The sequence below is a fragment of the Rhyacophila brunnea genome, unplaced genomic scaffold (assembly GCF_057557595.1).
Source record: "Rhyacophila brunnea isolate RB1 unplaced genomic scaffold, BYU_Rbru_1.0 scaffold_11, whole genome shotgun sequence".
Lineage (NCBI taxonomy): Eukaryota > Metazoa > Arthropoda > Insecta > Trichoptera > Rhyacophilidae > Rhyacophila > Rhyacophila brunnea.
Window position 1 is genome coordinate 32491113 of NW_028232763.1, and position 18053 is coordinate 32509165.

The 18053-nt window shown below is 32.1% G+C and overlaps 1 protein-coding gene across 1 annotated transcript in view; it reads left to right on the top strand.

Moving 5' to 3' along the window:
• Nucleotides 1-8991: 8991 nt before the first annotated feature.
• LOC147078609 (uncharacterized) overlaps nucleotides 8992-18053 on the top strand; it is a 59580-nt gene continuing 50518 nt past the window's right edge. Inside the window, exons 1-3 of the mRNA XM_085960439.1 lie at nucleotides 8992-9356; nucleotides 11175-11394; nucleotides 16101-16256. Coding sequence (XP_085816565.1) covers nucleotides 9303-9356; nucleotides 11175-11394; nucleotides 16101-16256 — 430 coding nt within the window. The 5' untranslated portion in view covers nucleotides 8992-9302. The remainder of the gene's footprint in view (nucleotides 9357-11174; nucleotides 11395-16100; nucleotides 16257-18053) is intronic.

Genomic DNA, 18053 nt, shown 5'->3' on the forward strand with positions numbered 1-18053 from the left:
GTAGGTATACTGTTCTGGCAAAAATCAATAATAATAATTATTTTTCAAGTATTGAAGGCAAAAAGTAGTACTGGATTCAGCTTTGTTCGATAAAACCTCATTTCCTTATATATCATAAAAATGGGGGTAGTTTGGCGTAACGTGCAATCGGGTAAGTGATCGTATGACCCAACCAAAAGAACAGGCTGTCAAACTTACCCCAAAACTCAATCTGGCCTATTAGTATTACCACAATATGGAAATAAATCGAGGGCGCAAGATTGACCAATCGGTTACGCTAAATAAAAATTAATATTGCATAACCTAGTTATTAAGAGTTTTATGTTATTAAATTTTGTTTTATCTTGAAAGCTCACGTGTTCTACGTCGTAGGACGTAGACTCATATGTGCTACGCTGCTACGACATATAATATCAGCACGTAGTAATTATCGGGTATGATTCGCTTTTCTTCAAAGCGAAGAGTACAATACAGTAAATAAACGAATTTATACCCACGTTGGGATATGATAATAATATATTGTTTTTTTCAGTGTATGTTTGGATCGCGAGTTATTTGGTTGAACGAATGGTAAATAACAATTAATTATGGTACCATTGAGATTTGTAACAATATATTGTAGGTTGTACGGTGAAAAAATACAAGTCTACAATTTTTGATACTATTTATTCAAAAGATAAATAATAAACCATTCCTTTTATTCAATGAATAATTCACAAGATTTTGAGAATGTAACATTCCATATAATGAAAATACATAACATGAAAACACCTCATATATATACCTATTAGAAAACATCATATTTGAAAAAAATACGTTGGGATTTGAACCCGTATAACCATTGCTGTCGCGCCAATCGCCAGTCGCGACAATTTAAACTCGTAGGTCATACGTGAAATTAAAATCAATTAAAAAATGTTAGCAAGTGCAAGTAGATATTATAACTAAAATATTTGGCGAGAGCCGGGTGTCGGTTAGTAGTTAAGGTAATTAATATTCCTTGATTTAATACACAAAAACCAATAGTCAATAATAACGCAATTTGAGCATTCCATGTATGAATTTTTATATCATATTTTCATCATCATATTTTATATCAAAATAAGCGAAACTAGCATTCCAACAGAAACCTGAAATCATTTATCTAAAAGGATTGAAGTTTTATTTATCTTGAATTTTAAGCTGATATATCTTTTTACCATTATCAACTTTTTTCACATTTTGTCAGATGCAGATATCTTTTAACGTTACTTAGTGACCAATAAAGTTTAAGCTATAATACTTTGCTACATCAAAGAATGTACAATTTGGAACATATTATGGAAGAAAACTTAATAAGTGAAAATACTGCAGTTATAACCATCTGCCATCACAGTACCGAAGGTCGTAATAGTGATTTAAAAGCTCGATACATACTCATATTCATTAGAAATAAACAATAAACTGCTATGGAAATAGTTCATACGTTTTATTAACTTATCTCAAAAGCTCACGTGCTCTACGGGCTACGACGTAGAGCACAAGCTACGCTGTTTTGAATATTGTTGTGATTGATAACATCAACGTAAGTAATGGATGTGTTTACTTTCTTTTTTCCACCGGAAAATGCTGATAACAACATTACAGTAATCGCGATTACCTGCTAATGTTGTTTATTGTTTTGAAAATTAGGTTAGATAACGCGTGAATATTTATATTCAATGGGATTCGCCGTTTACTTAGTCGCACTTCAGATTAGTTTATAAAATCTATTTATCACTTGGTATTCACAGAAGATGTTGAAGAAAAACCTTTTTATATAAAGATAGAGCTTAAAAATTATGCAAAAAAAATACTCTGGGAACACTGTAATAATTTTTCGTACAAACTTTCAGGATTATCATGCTTGTTGTTTCTTTTCTGCTTTCCAGACAAAAATGAAAAATACGACAAACCAGAACTTGTTTCAGCGTTTATTAAAATAACTTATAGAAGTCTCCATATACAAGACGACCTAGCATATTTGGTATTCGGCATATATAACAAAATATTTGACGACACGTATTTCGCTCATCATAGTGAACCTTATTAAATATGATACTAAAACTTAACATTTGAGTACCTATATGTAGACCTATATGTACCTATAAAAAAATAGTAAATTGATTTCTACTACGAAAATCTCTACCATACAAATTTTAAATTTTAATTAAAGAAGACACAGAAATAAAATAGGTCAAATACATTAATGAAAAATTTCAATAATTAATAACCTGCTAATATTAACGAAATCTGAGTTCTCTTAAATTGCATGACTATTAGTTAAGTAAAGCAAAGTAAAGCATATTGACCGGAATCTGATGGATGCAGGCTTGAGTCCTGTATGGCACCATTTTTAGGTATGTTTTTGAGGTGATCATCACCACTATTGTAATTTAGGAAGAGATTATTTTAAAAACTAAATGCAATACGTTTTATACGATACAATATGCGGACATCTGCAGATACGCCAGCGTACAGTAAGACAACAATTCTGTATAGATATGAACTCTAATTTTTGATATTCACTCTAAGTGAAATGTATGTACATTTCACTCACAATCGTCTGTGTTGTGAACAATTGCTTATAAAAGAATGAAATTTGTATGAACAGAGTCGTTTATGAAGTCTTTTTTATTTTAACATGTTTCCTCCATTAGTATTTCTATAAAATCTATCATTTAATAGGTATTTTTCATTAATTATTGATCTTCAGATTTATTATTGTAGTCACAACTGAATTATTGAGGATAGTTTGTATGGGTGGTATGATGGTATGGTGGCAATAAAGATGGTTTATAACATCATACACTGAGAATCTGGAAGTATAAATTTGTTATACACAGTGTCTTATTCGTTATTGTTATTTAAAATTGAATTTGCTTTGCTCAAACCATCAAAGATTCTTCGAGGAGCTTACGAGAAATTGCTCAATGCACACGACAAGGAAATGCCCACCGACTGTAAAATATTTACCTTTCATTATCTTAAAAAGTAGATCGACGACATTTTTTACATTTAAACCGATCACACAGCATCGATTGAACAAATAACAAAATGATAGGTGACGTAAGGAACACTCACTGTTCAACAAAACTGAGCTAGGTACTTGAAATTCCACTCCATGGAAATGGGATTTGCAGTACAAGTTTATATTGTATTTTAATTGTTAAAATGCCGCTCGTATCATGGGCACGCCGTTCTTTCTGAGCTTTGTGCCTGAAGGTGAAATAAAAAAAATTGAATGAATATTTTAGCAATAATAATAATTTATGTATAGGGAGCAAGGGTATTTCTGTACCTACTGTAATTGTCGTAAGGTAGGACCTTTAGCTTTTTCACTCTTATGGCATTTCATGGAAAGCAATCAATATAATCCAATTATCGGAACGAAAGACTGCAAAGTGAGTTATAAATATCCGAATAGTTTTTAAACACTGCAATATGCTAGCGTGGGTGAGTTTATTTTCTTTTTTGCAAATCAGCAGGGGGCATCGGGGAACACCCGTCCTTCTACGTAAACCACGGTGGGGTAGGCTACGCGGTTTCAGTTTCACAACTAAGCATCTATTTATAACATAATGACCACGCCTTATGAAATTAATTGTCGGAACTTGCCGTAATAATATTTCCATATCTAATTCATCGTCTAGAAAATGTCTGGCTTAGGGTAGTTATGTAAGTACTTTAAATTGACACGTTTTTGAATTTCGAACAGTAGTCGTTTCAACACTTTTTTTGCATGTTCGTATATAGGTATTATTAGACAATATTCTAGCATGGACGTTTAGATTATAATATACTAGTCGAAGTACAAAATTGCTTCATTGATTGATGTACATTTATCGTACTTAACAAAACAATAATGATTAAATTTTTCAATATTAAAATATCTGTATCAAGGCATACAGCATGTTAAAGTAAAAATTATTCTGACAGCGAAGTCAAACGAAAGAAATTAAAATCAAATCCAAAATATGCAAACTTTATCGGAAATGAAAATTCAAAATTGGAATAAATTTGAAATTGTCAGGAAGGGTAATTTGAACAAACAAACTTTGTATTTTTTATATGTATAAAAGTGGGGTCAAGTAGGAAAAGAAATCACACAAACATAGTTTGTCTTTATATGTATGTATCATCATCATCAGCAGAAGTCACAACATGCACGTTTCTATGCCACGTTGCGCTACTCGTAATATTTGGATTTCTCTTCCACTAAGAGTCCATATTTTATAAGCATACTTGAGCGTTTGTAGCACACATTGGTTGAACACTTTACGCTTAAGACACAATGGGAGGTTACTTTTGAAGATACTATTCTGCAAGCAATCTCGTCATATAAGTATATAATATATACCACCGTCAATTGACATTTGTTGTCATAACAATTGACATTGACATATTTATATATTATGAAGATATCAATATTATGTAATTCTCCCTACTGTATGATTTGTCTTTCCAATAATTAGGTACTGACGCCAGAGATTCTAAGATATTTTTACTTCATTCAGTCAACGGTTGGTTATAAACTTGTATTTCACTATTTTCCTTCTGGCTAAAATATGGTCAACCTCCTTAGAAAGTAGAGCTTGAAAAGTATTTTTTTAATGAATATGATTATAATAGAAAGAAAATAAATTTTAATAACATTAAAAATTGTCCTAAGAAAATTAAAAGCGGACGTAACAACATACTAATACATGTACAAAATTGAACGTATAATCATTTTGATGATGGTGAATTTAAAACATTGAAGAAAAATCTGAATGAGAATATATTAAAGAAAATGTAGATGATTTTATGAGGCACCTATCTGCTGCACCAAATAAAAGCACGCTGCATATAATATGTCAACAGGTTGCTAGTTGCAGGTTCGGTAAATGCAACAACGTCATTGCTACATAATATAATATGATCTTACCCATTTATCATATATATAGTATTTTGACACATATTACACTTACTTTTGTAGCGAATATAGAAGTATATTCTATCCTTCCTTCCACATATTCTACCTTCTATCATTTCAAATGGAATTTACCATTTGAAATGATGGAAGGTGCCTATATTATTTAATAAAAAAACCCATAAAGTCAATGTAAAATATTTTAAAAGTAGCAGTCATATAGTATTGGTATTTTGAAAGGTTATATATTCATAGAGATTTGTTAAATAGTTTTATATATTTAGAAAAGAAAAGATGTACATTATTGAATGGCACTTGAAACAACAATCATCACAATCCGAGTGGTGTTTTTTACCAGTTAAGTAAGCTATCGATGCAATGATAAACCATGCCGCAATTTTCTGACGATATTAAACTGATGTATTATTTTAAATTCTGTTAATATTGGCGACAATATTATGTAATTTACAGAATACGTTGCTGTATCCACCATAAAAAAAAACCTCACTTTAAATCCACCATTAAATAAATAAACAATTCGAAAATACGAATTTATCATATATATCCATTTAAATTAGGCAATATAAGTATATAATATAACAGTACACATAATAAAATATTTTATTTTATTATTAGGGCTACATAAAAATTAATATAAAATAACTTTATGCCGGTTTTTATGAAACGTTGGTCACCCATTAAACCGTGAAATATATAATAATATATATTGTAAGAACATTGCCTGCCTGTAGATATTACATAACAATATTCGTTTGGCATTTATGATATGTTTTTATAGTACAAAAAATATTTTCCGTTTGACGTGATTTATTTATAAATATGTCAGGAGTTACAAACAGTTTTAGTGTTTATTTAATACTAGAATGTAGCCTGTTGATATTAACATACTCATAGTTGGTATATTCAAATAAGATATCATTATAAAAGTCACTGGCGAAGGGTGGAAGTAGGCTGTTAAGATTTGATATAAATAATGCACACTAAACTTTGTCGGTCATACTCATTTGTTTCCATTGAACTAATAATACAATTTACAGATGGTGCTGGTTAGTTTTTCAAATTCAATTAAACCCTACCTAAATCAAACACTAATAGTTTAGGTATGCTATGGGTAGAGTTGGGTTTCGGGAATTTCCCGACGGGAATTCTCGAGAAATTTTCTAGATTTTCCATCCCGAATCTCGAGAATTGAAATTTTTAACATTTCGGGAAATCCCGGAACTCGAGAATCTTTTCTCGGGGTTTGGGATTTGTTTATTATCAAATATTAATTGAAAAAACGATTTTCTATATGAAAAAAGTGGACAGAAAACACAAAACCTACAAAGACTGATCGGGACATTTAACACAATTAAGCCAACGTCGACTCAAAATGAGCGCAATTTTTGCAACATCTGGGAATTTTGTGTCTCAAAAGCATATGCGATTGTCAGACGCAGCGATTGACTGTCTGTGTTTTTTGAAATTCCATTTTAATAAGTAATGTTTTGAATTATTTTTGATTTCCTACTTCTATTTTGTTTACATAAATAAAAAAATCATATTTTTTTGGAATTTGTAGGTTTATAGGTTTATTGGAATTTCACGAAATCTCGAGAATTCTCGAGAATTATTTTCTGGAAATCCCGAATCTCGAGAATTCAAAATTTCATCATTTCGGGAAATCCCGAATCTCGAAATTGAGATTTTCTCGGGAAATACCCAACTCTAGCTATGAGTGATCCGACAAAAATGGTGCACACCTTTTCAGTCATACTTATTTGTTTTCGTTGAATTAAGAATACATATTATTACAGATGGTGTTAGTAAGTTTTCCTAAATTCAATAAGCCCTGCCTAAATCAAACCATAATCAATACAAAATATTCTTAATAAATAATCTATAAATACTCTCTGTAAAATATCTAAAATTATGTATTGTTTAATGGCATAGTTTTAGATATATTTTATAAATAAACGAATATTGTTTGACTATTTATTATCTACTATGGCTTGGATTAGGCAGAATTTTTATATATGAATTTTAAAAACAAACAAACACTATCTACACATTATACTCTTAGTTTAATGAAAACAAATACGTTTGACTGACAAAGTTTAGTGTGGACTATTTATGTAGGATCTAAACAGCCTACCTCCATCCTTTGCCTTTAAGTAGATAGTTTTGTTAACACTAATGTCCGCTTCTTGGGGTGGAGTATTTAAATATCTAGCAGAAAATTCAATACAAATAAAAGAATAAATGAATATACATTATTTGTGCCGGCTGCACTGTATGTCTTTTCAAGTTTGCTTACTAGTAATTTTTGGCGTCTGTCGCAATGGGTACAGGATAATTATTAATTGCCAGGTACTTATTGGATCATGAATCCTTGGGTGATATGAACAGTATCAATGACCACTTACTACCTTTGCGACTATTTAAACTTTTAATACTTTTTTAAGCCTTCGTTAATAAAAATAAATAGAATTTTACATTATATCACTAACAGACTAACAAGAGCATCAATACGTAATATAATTTAATAGTAATTAGTAATACGTTTAACTTTACGTAAGAATTATTAGAGCCTTTGAACGCATGAGTGTTAAAGGTAAATATATGATGCAGCGCAGCTCTAGGTAGATGTATTGCGATAATTATTACATTGAATTACGTATCGATATCTTTGCTAGTCTGTTACCGATATAATGTAGGTTATATACAATTTTGTTTTTATTACGGTAGACTTTAAATAACCCCCTAAAAAAGAGTCCTTGGCACTAGTATGCTGTGTGCCTTCCCCGGTAAACTTTCGGCATCTACTAAGTTGATGAAAATACACTGGCCTGTATTAAGGTTCTAACGGTTCCTTGCTAATGAGAAAAGTTTTTGGCAGTGCTATTTTGTTTTTGTGTTTATTTTTATGTTGTATTCTACTTCCTGCCACTATACGAATGAATGAAGAATGACTGAGGTTACAAGACGTGTACTATTAGTGGGTGACTGAACGTGCAGCAAAAGTGCAGTACGCGGTTGATGCATTTTTAACGGAAACTGTTGGCGACTCCTGGGGGTGCAAACAACGTTTTATCGATCAAACAGGCTGTGCTGTATCGCGGTTCGGCGTGTCGCACCAGGCACGCGAGGCCCGATCTGAAAACAACTCTTAGCCCCGCCGCCCGTCGTCGATACCGAGATCGATTCCCGTGCCCTATCCCCGCCAGTACACCACGGCGAGCCGACGCTAAGCCCGCGCGAAAATCAACGCCAAAACCGCGAAAAACTGCCCGAAAAATCCATCCAAAAGAATCCTTGAAAACACCATTTAAACCGCGTAACAAACGCCGCGAAATCAAGGTCTTCTAAGGGCGCTGTAAAAAGCTCGGACGTAGAGTGAAGCGCGTCACTCAATAACAAACAAAACAAAAAAAACTAATTCATATGAGAGTGGTCGCTGATGGGTTACGAGGCGTCACTGTAATAAATTAATCTATTGTTAAGTCGGAATATGAAATTCATTGTTAAGGAAAAGGTGACAAGCGTTAAACGATTTTAAATTGTGTGTGACTGATTGATTTTTAATCAAATACATGACATCAGAACTTTGCATAAAACTTTTCAACTCTAAAATAAATACTAAATAATGAAATTAATAAACTAAATGTAACATATTGTATTTGAAAAGCAGCGAGAAACATTTTTTAAATCAGTATTAATATCGTAAAGTTTCAATTATTTGAATTTTATTATATTTTTCCCTAAAATATATAATTTTTCAATTTTATGTAATTATTTTAACGTAAAGTTTGATCCCATTTTAAAATATCCACGAAATTACGCAATAAGTAACTGATTTTTTTTTCAAATTAAATAACAATAGGTGAACATTAAAATTAGTTATTAAGACGTATATTAGATGTACTAAACATAGCTGTACTAATCTTTACTGTATTCAAAATATCAAAAAATGTATGAACTTCGTTTTATATTAAAATTATTTATCAATACATAATAAAATTAAGTGTAATTTAATTTTTTATGAATAATTTGGTATATTTAGAGTTAACTAAATAACGTGTATATGTATCCGAAAACATTTGAACAAACATTGACAATACAATAATAATTGCGGTGTGAAAAAATATTATAAATATATTTTTAATCATATTAACAACTTTACTCTACGTCTTTGACCCAGTTCGCACAAAAGCTATCAGCTGACTTGTACCGATCGAGTATCACACAATGGGAATGTGTAAAGAAGACCTTGCCAATACGCTTTTCAGCTCGACTCTGATGGCGAAAGTCATTTAATTTGGTCGCATAAAGGAAAAGTGTCCGCGAAAGTCATCAATCAAGTCAGTGTACGATGCTTCTTTGTCCGGCGATAGTGTTCACCCCCTACATATGCGCATTTACCACGGTAATGATCGATGTATTGTTATTTTTATTTACTGCGTACATCAAAGGAAATTAAATGATTTCTCAGGCTTTTACTATTATTGAAACTGGGGGAGTTTTTTAAAGTTACCGTAAAACACTTGATTTTTATTCTTATCTACTTGGGTACGCTTCGCAAGGTATTATAATTACGTTGTAACGAGCTTTTGGAAAGGAGCTTTTGTGTGAGATTTTTTAACAGAGTTACATTTAAGTGAAAATATCAAAGCTTTATATTCAAATAAATGGTAAGGACAGTTAATAATAAATTAAGGATTTTGACAAAAGAGGGGTCTAAGTGCTATATTATAGATAAATAAAAATGCGTTTAAAATTTTTATGATGTGCTTTTTATATATTATATTAGTGGCTTGTTAGAATAAAGTTAAACTAGATATTATACATAAGTAATAAACTATGTTCTTAGTGTACACAGAAGTTATAATCTGGACCTTGCTCGCTCTCTCAGTCATAAGTTGCTTGTGTTATATATTTTATTTTTCCACCCTTTTTAAGACACACGGCTTTCATTCAAGTCACCAATCATCAAAATCGATTCAGTGGTTCACACAGTATTTCCAATTTTGAGTAGGGAACAGAGTTATATATATAAATATATATATATATATATATATTCCATTGGGAGATGGGACTTTCAAAGATATTTTTTATTATCTTATGCTTTCCCCATGTTGCGTAACTCACTGTCCTTAGTCAAAGTCCGAAGATGGTGAAAGGCAAATCTTGGGTTCGCTAAAACCGCCATCGCAGTTCAATTGATTTTATATGTTTCTTTGTTGAATTCACAGGCTGTGAAGCCCAATAACAATGATAAAATTCCCAGACTTGAGGAATTAGATTATATTAGATATTTAGATATTAGATTATGTAAATATATTTTGACCTCACCAGAGCTCCCGGATGGAAAGCAAGTCCTTACGCACTGCACCACTAGAGCCACCAAAATCTATATATTATATACATTTTAATATTTTATTTAAATTAATAATAATAATTATTATACTAAAATATTATTAAAACGCACTGGCTCTTTCTTTACCTGGAGATTTTGGTTTTGATTCCAGATAAGGTTACAATACATTTGTATTGTTGATGTTTCTGTGTACTTCACTACTACTGCATTTATCATTGGTCCTTAATCCTTATGTTGTAATGCTCAATAAGAATATATTTATGTAATTTTCGCAAAGCCTGGGTGTTTGCCACTGTTTCTCTTCTATTAGTAAATACACTATTGTTAATACACTACTAGCATTCGGTCTCATGGCCTGTTGTAGAGTTAAAAAGATTATATATATATATATATTTATACAGATGTATATATATATATATATACATCTGTATAAATAGACTTATATACTTACTATAATATATACTTTTGTATAAAACTATTTTTTGCTTTGTTTTTTTCTCTAATGATTACTTGTAATTTTTATTCTAAATGTCATGTTGTGAACGTCGTGAATTAATAGTTTGTTATGTACTCAACGTGTCTTTTTTAAATAAATAAATAAAATAAAATCTCTCCACATATATTTTTTTTAAATATTTAAAGAATGTGCATACTTATGTCATAAAGTTATCAAATACAATTTCTATGTAATAGTATAAAACTTCCATCATTTAGAGTTTAGAATAAACATTATTATTATAACAAACATTGCAGGTTTGTTAATTTATATTATTTATTATCCTTTATTAAGTAGGCGATAGTATACGTCATAACATTTTATTTACAATTTGAGTTAAAATATTAATATTTTTCTTCTGCGTTTTTCAGGATGGCGGAGGTCACCGCAGGATGGAGGGACGAGTGGTGACAGCTCCCGCGGCGGCCGGGATGGGCTCAGGATTCACGCTGAGGCCGCTGGTGATGCCAGCAGCCATGCAGCAAGTGTCCTGGGCGCAACCAGGCCCTGTGTGGCCGAGGCAGGGTATCATTTGGCCTCCTAATCAGCAGCAGGCGACGCCGCCAACGCAACAGGCGAACAGTCAACAAGGTGCTTATGGAGAAATTGAATTGTTTTTAGTACTCCACCAGTTTTTCAAAACCATGTTCGATTCTAAGAAGATCATTATGGCCCTCACACAGTGGATTTTTCAACTCACACAGTTTTATTAACATATTTTTGTTTTTACGAGAAATGGATCTTAGCCACTAGCTCAACATAATATTAAGTTCATACTCCGGCTCTAAACACAATATACTGAAATTCTGTCAGACTCATTCGAACCCGGGTCCTACGACATTATAAGCTGACGCTGAACCGCTCAGCCTAATACATATATAGTGAACTGAGAACATTTTTTTTGTGATTTTACCGACTCGCTGTCATATCGCATCTTCTCTTCTAGAAGGGGATCCATCGATCAGGTCCTCACTCCTATTCTGTTAAATAACTTTAAAATTTGCCTAGCTCTTCCGTCTTACCCACCGCCAGGACATCTTTCAATTTGTCGACATTCTCATAGATATCCGCAATTCGCAGCTGTACTCTGTGAAGTTCATATTTAGGGCATTGTAGTGATGTACAATGTCCTCTAAAACATGACATTCATCGCAGAGTTGCGATTCGCTTCTTCCCATGAGGACATCAAATCTTTTGCCCATTGTGTACCCTGTTCTTAGCCTCAGTATTAACTTAAGCTCATTCCTCCTCAAAGAAGACTCAACAAACCAGGGCACCTCTCGTGGTGATGGTAGAATAGACTTACTCCATTTCCCCTTTTCTAATGATGCCCTATGGTGAAAATATATCCACATACTTTGGCCCATTTTCTTTATAGCCTCATTCCAGTCCAGGTTTTCTGGTATCCACTGATATGGTACCCCTGAATGGCCAGCTTCCTTTGACAGATCATCCGCCCTTTCATTGCCCTTATTGCCTATGTGCGATGGGATCCATTGAATGCATAGATCTCTTCCTTTAAAAAAACTGAGAACAATATATTTTATATAACTAATTATAGTACCCATCATATACTGAAATCCAAACAACGGGGGTTATATATGAGATATGCAACTCATCAGATATGCGAATGTTATCAGAGATTATTTAGAGCCTGCCTTAATAAATTAAAATAAAATAGTAACATATTAACAAAGGCATCAATGCGGAATATAATGTAACCGACAATACTCAAGCGGTCAAATGTTGTAATAATCCGTATGTAAGTGTATCATGTTTTTGTATATAATAATATTGTGGTATCTACTGGAAAATTGTCAGCAAATTCTTAAATTATTGAGTTGAAAGCTTTTCATTATCAGCCTTCAAGTAAATAATTAAAAAATAGATAAACGTAGTTAAATCATATTTCATTTGAAATATTTATTTTATAAATAAATATAAATATTACATTTTAACTCCCCTAAGTGTGACTGAAAATTATCTATCTGCGCACTATGGTCTCCAATACATACCTATTTCCAAAAGTCACTTTTCATCATTGAATGATATATAGGTATGTAGTAATGTAGTGGAAAGATCAGAACCACCCCATAAAATGCATTTATCGCATTGGAAAGAGTTAACATAGAAATGACACTTCAGGTCAATGAATCAAAAACAAAATACATTCCTGTTGTTCATTGTTGGAAGAAGCCACATCGAAAAATTGTAAAGTGGTGGTGTTTTTTTTTCAATTTTACAAACAAAATAAAAAAATACCGTGGTGCTGTTACCAGGGCTCGAATCTATACTCACAGCAACCAAATTTCCGTATCGGGTCGGGTAGTAGTACCTCTCGGTTACCAGCGCAGTCGAAGTAACGAAAAAAAAGTATTAATACTGAGGTATTCAATACCCAAAAAAACCTTTTTTATGTTTGTTAGTAAACAAAATGTCGGTGATATCCGCCTGCAAACTGAGGGCAGGACTATTAAGATGGTGAAACATATAAAATACATCGGTTGCCGTCTATGCAAAGACTGGAGCCCAGACTATGAGGTTATGATCAGGGTTGAGTTGTAAAGAAGCACAAAAAATTAAACATCCTGCAATCGAGACATTGCTCTATGGACGGTGGAGGTTGATCAGATGCTACGTCATACCTGTTACTACTAGTCTACGCCCTACGGAGTCAAAGCATGGACGTTAGAACGGACGATAAGAATATTAGAAGTTTTCAAGATGTGGTTATATCGGCGTACCACGAAGATACCTTGGGGTGATTACAGACGAGTAAAACTGCTATGAAACGCAGACAAGCTCTATGCTTCGGCTATATTTTCCACAATGAAAAGTACGATTTACTTCAAACCATAATGCAAGGGAAGGTAGAGAAAATTCAATTAGATACGCAACCTCCGTAAGCGGCTCAATGTCCAAGGCGTAAGGGATATGCTACGACTGGCCCAAGATGGCGTTGTGTATTGAAAGTTGGTCGCGAACCTTCGATAGAAGACGTGATAAAAAAGGAGACTAGCCTAGACGCAAACCAAAACATCGTAATGTATGCATGGTGTTTTCATATATTTTAAAGTAAAGAGTCTCTGAGAAAATATCTATATATTATAATAATATATGAATAGTAACGTCAACACGTAATATATTTATTGCTCTAAATAAATTCATAATATTATAATATTGGACTGTGATAAAATTGCCATCTGTTGATAATTTGTGAAACTACAATAATGTGAAAAATAAAGCATGCGAATTTATTGATCAACATTGCTTGTGAAAATGTTTTGAACCAGCCATTGCGACTATTGTATTTATACATACTTATTAAGGCCTTAGTAATTATAGCAGTTGCGTGACAATATCATTACGATGCAAAATGGCATGGCATCGTCAATGTATTCTTATTACTCTTTGTCTACTCTACGAAGGTTGCCAAACATCAATTTTGAGCTCCAGCTTTAATACATCTGACCGGAAAAACGTGATTAGACTCTTATGAAACCGCATCTTAACATTTTTCAGCCACCGTTTGACCCGATTTTCCCCCTAGAGTTCTCCTTTGTGTGATAAATTGTAGAAGGCGGTATTTTTCAACGCGTATCACATTCATTTTTTCTAGAACACCGTCGTTTCTTGTCTTTTCTTTCGAACAAATGCATACGTTGATATACTTAAACCTTAAACCTCAAACAGAGAAAATCTAACATGGTAACATAATCATACGAAGATATTAATTCAGATCGTTGGATATCAGTTTCTTCGTTTTAATGAAAACTGTTTTAATTGGTGTCTATGGGGTTATAAATGTTTTGCCCTAAACAAAATGTTCAAGCAGTATGGTTATTGCCCATGCTAATTATCATTATGTTTGTTTTAATTTCAATAATAATCAAGTCGCCTTTACATTTACAAAATGGTTGTTAGAATATTAAGTTGGATGCAAACATAACGTTGCATAAAAAAACATGTGAACTATCCAGGCGCAGAATTGGGATCCGTGACCAACCGATTCAGAAGTGAAAATCCTGCTATTCTTGTACAGCAGGCACAGTACCTATGTATTATAAAATCCGTCCCGTAGTCTCGAGGTCCAAGCATCCGGCTCTCGCGATAACACAATTTACACTTACAGATTGAGTATATATTATTATAATGACATAATTGATAATACATATAAGGCTTTTCCAATTATCAAACATTGTAAAGAAAGTCTTGGAATTTAACTATAGATATCAGTAGCGAAGGGTGGAGGTAGGCTGTTTTGAACAGCTGATTAAATATTGTTAGTCATACGTATTTGCTTTTATTGAACTAAGACTACAATTCACAGATAGTGTTGGTTAGTTTTTAAAAATCAAATAAATCGTGGCTAACCAAACCATAATAGTTTTGGTGTATTTTGGGCGATACGACAAAAATGTGCACACCTTTTCATTCATACTTATTTGTTTTCGTTGGATTAACGATACATATTTACACATTTTGTTGGCATATTTCTTTAAATTCATTAAGCCTTACCTAAATCAAACTATAATAGATAAACATATTATTATATCTATAAAATATCCAAAGTTATGTATGATTTAGTAGCATAATTTTAGATATTGTATAGATAGACGAGTATTTTTTGACTATTATCTATTAAGGCTTGGTTTTCGCAGGGTTTATTTGAAATTTAATGTAGTCTTATTTCAATGAAAACAAATACTTATGAGTATGACAGAAAAAGTTTTAGTGTGCGCTTTTTATGTCAGATCTCCACAGCTTAACTTCCCCCTTCGCTACTGAGATATGTACCTAAAATCTGTTAAGTATGTATTAATAGAGGTAGTATTTACTTGATAAAATTACATTTTACAAAATCATAATATGTATAAATTAATTAAATTTATACCTATTTTTGATAGGTTGAAATTATTATGGAATTATACAATGAAATTCACACTAAAGTGGGCCCAATTTGATAATTTGCTTGAACCAAATTATCACATATGGTTTGGTTTATATTGAATAATTTACTATTTAGAAACTTAACTTTTCAAGCAAACCATAAGTGCCTATTTAATAGTTATTTAAAAATAAAGTTGAATGGTTTACCAAATATAATAATAGATTAGGGTAACTGTGATAGAAGTAAAAATAAGTAGACACAAATTGTTTATATTTTTAGTCCTGTAAAATTTAATATAATTTATGTAATCATACTGTAAGATATCTCGTACCTACTTATATAATTAATTGAGAAGATTTGCGTGTAAATAAAACCTAAACTTATCTTGTAATATGTCACTTTTCAGGACAGCAGCTGGGTTCCTCGTGGCCGTTGGCTGGACGAGGTGGATCGTGGCCAGGACGTCGCCCTCCTGCTCCATTGAGGGCGCTATCACCTCCCCATGCCTATACCCGATGGGGCGCTAACACTAATGAGCGATCAGTGCAATCGCAGCATACAGGTAATTCAAAATCACACTATACTGCCTAATTTCCAGGTTGTTCTATATCAGATTGTTAAGCAAAATTACTTTTTAATGCCACTTTGTTCTACTTACAGAACTCTGTTTAACCAATTTGTCGGAATACAAAAATTATGAACAGATTTTTTGATAATGTCGACAATAAGTTATTCTTTTATATGCAGAACAAAGTTTTTTTTTATATATATATTGGTTGTGCAATTATTTCAATGTGAACTTTCAAATTGCTCTCTTGAGAAGTTTACTGAAAGTGACAGAACAACCTGGAAATCAGGCAGCGACTAAGCAAGCTCTATGCAATATCTACTACCAGGATCAGCTTAAGAAAGTACAGTGCCCGATTGAAGTATCTTGACAGGGCATATAGTTCGGATAACATACTATCTAGATAAATATATATCAAATAATTTAGGTTATGGAACTCTTTTATATAATAGTATATTGTACATCATAATGTACAGTCATAAATGTTTACGCATTACACAGAAAAACGGCGTAGGTACCTAAGTATTGACAAATTGTCATAAATTAGCCTCCAAGAGATTCAAAATAATATTAAACCATCTCACAAGACGGCGACGATAATCGGCCGTTAGAGTGAATCTAAAATTGTAGTATAAAACGTAGAGTAAGAGTATAATAAAATGTGTGACTTTTTAACAAAATAATCTGCAACGATGACTTGCAACTAATTTAACCATTAGCATACGTGCATAATTTGGAACACTTCAGAAACATTAGAAAACTATTAGAAATTGGGACTGGGACCCGAACTATTTTCGATACATATGAATCCCGAGATTGGTAAACATAATCCCGAAACTTTCGGGATTGAGTTTTTTTTTTATCAATTTTTATAGAAAATAAAATAAAAACGAAAATATAACAGAAAAAATACTGAGTTTGAATGAAGTTTGATTTATTACCCATGTGTTGTCAATTCATTTTATTTTTTCACATAAATTAATAAAAATGAGAGAGATTGGAAAAAAAAATGCTTCGCACCTTTATCAAAGTGATTCCACCATGTTTTTTAATGCATTTGTCATATTTTAAATTTTAATTGAACTCGTATTTGTTATCTTTTCAAAAATAAATAAAACTGTTTTACTTTCACATGATTATTTATACATATTACCATATTATTTACTCCATTAAACCTATGTATTTCCAAGATTGAACGTACACAATATAAACAATAAATGTCTTAAATAGTATAAATTATACTAAATTTATTTTTGACCGATTTTATGAACGTTATTTATATAATATATATAAATTTTATATTAACTATTGAAAAAAATGCCAATCCCAGGACCGTCAAATCGTAATCCCGAAATCCCGGGATCAAGATTTTGGTTCGGGGTTGGATTCACTAATCGCGACAAAATTCGCTAATAACTATGCGATTGAAGTGTTTATTAATTTAGTTCATATTCGCGACCGGATTTTACGGATTGAACCAAGATGTCAATAATAATATTATGTAGATTGATTCCTAACCGGCGTCGGAATCTCTCCGAATTTTTGTTTTAACGTAATTGTACTTGCTGATAGTTTTTAATTAAACATTTTTAATAGGTAAGTAACAAGATTTAGAAGTGTAGCATTCGTTATTAAATATATTATACATAATTTTGAACACCACACACAGACAATAGTAGGTATCTATTTGTATTGATTATTTTATCAGATTTACTTTCATATGTCCGATCCTAATCCGGGCTTCTATAGGGTGGAGGTTTGCTCAAATTGCAATTCTCAGTTCCCAATGAA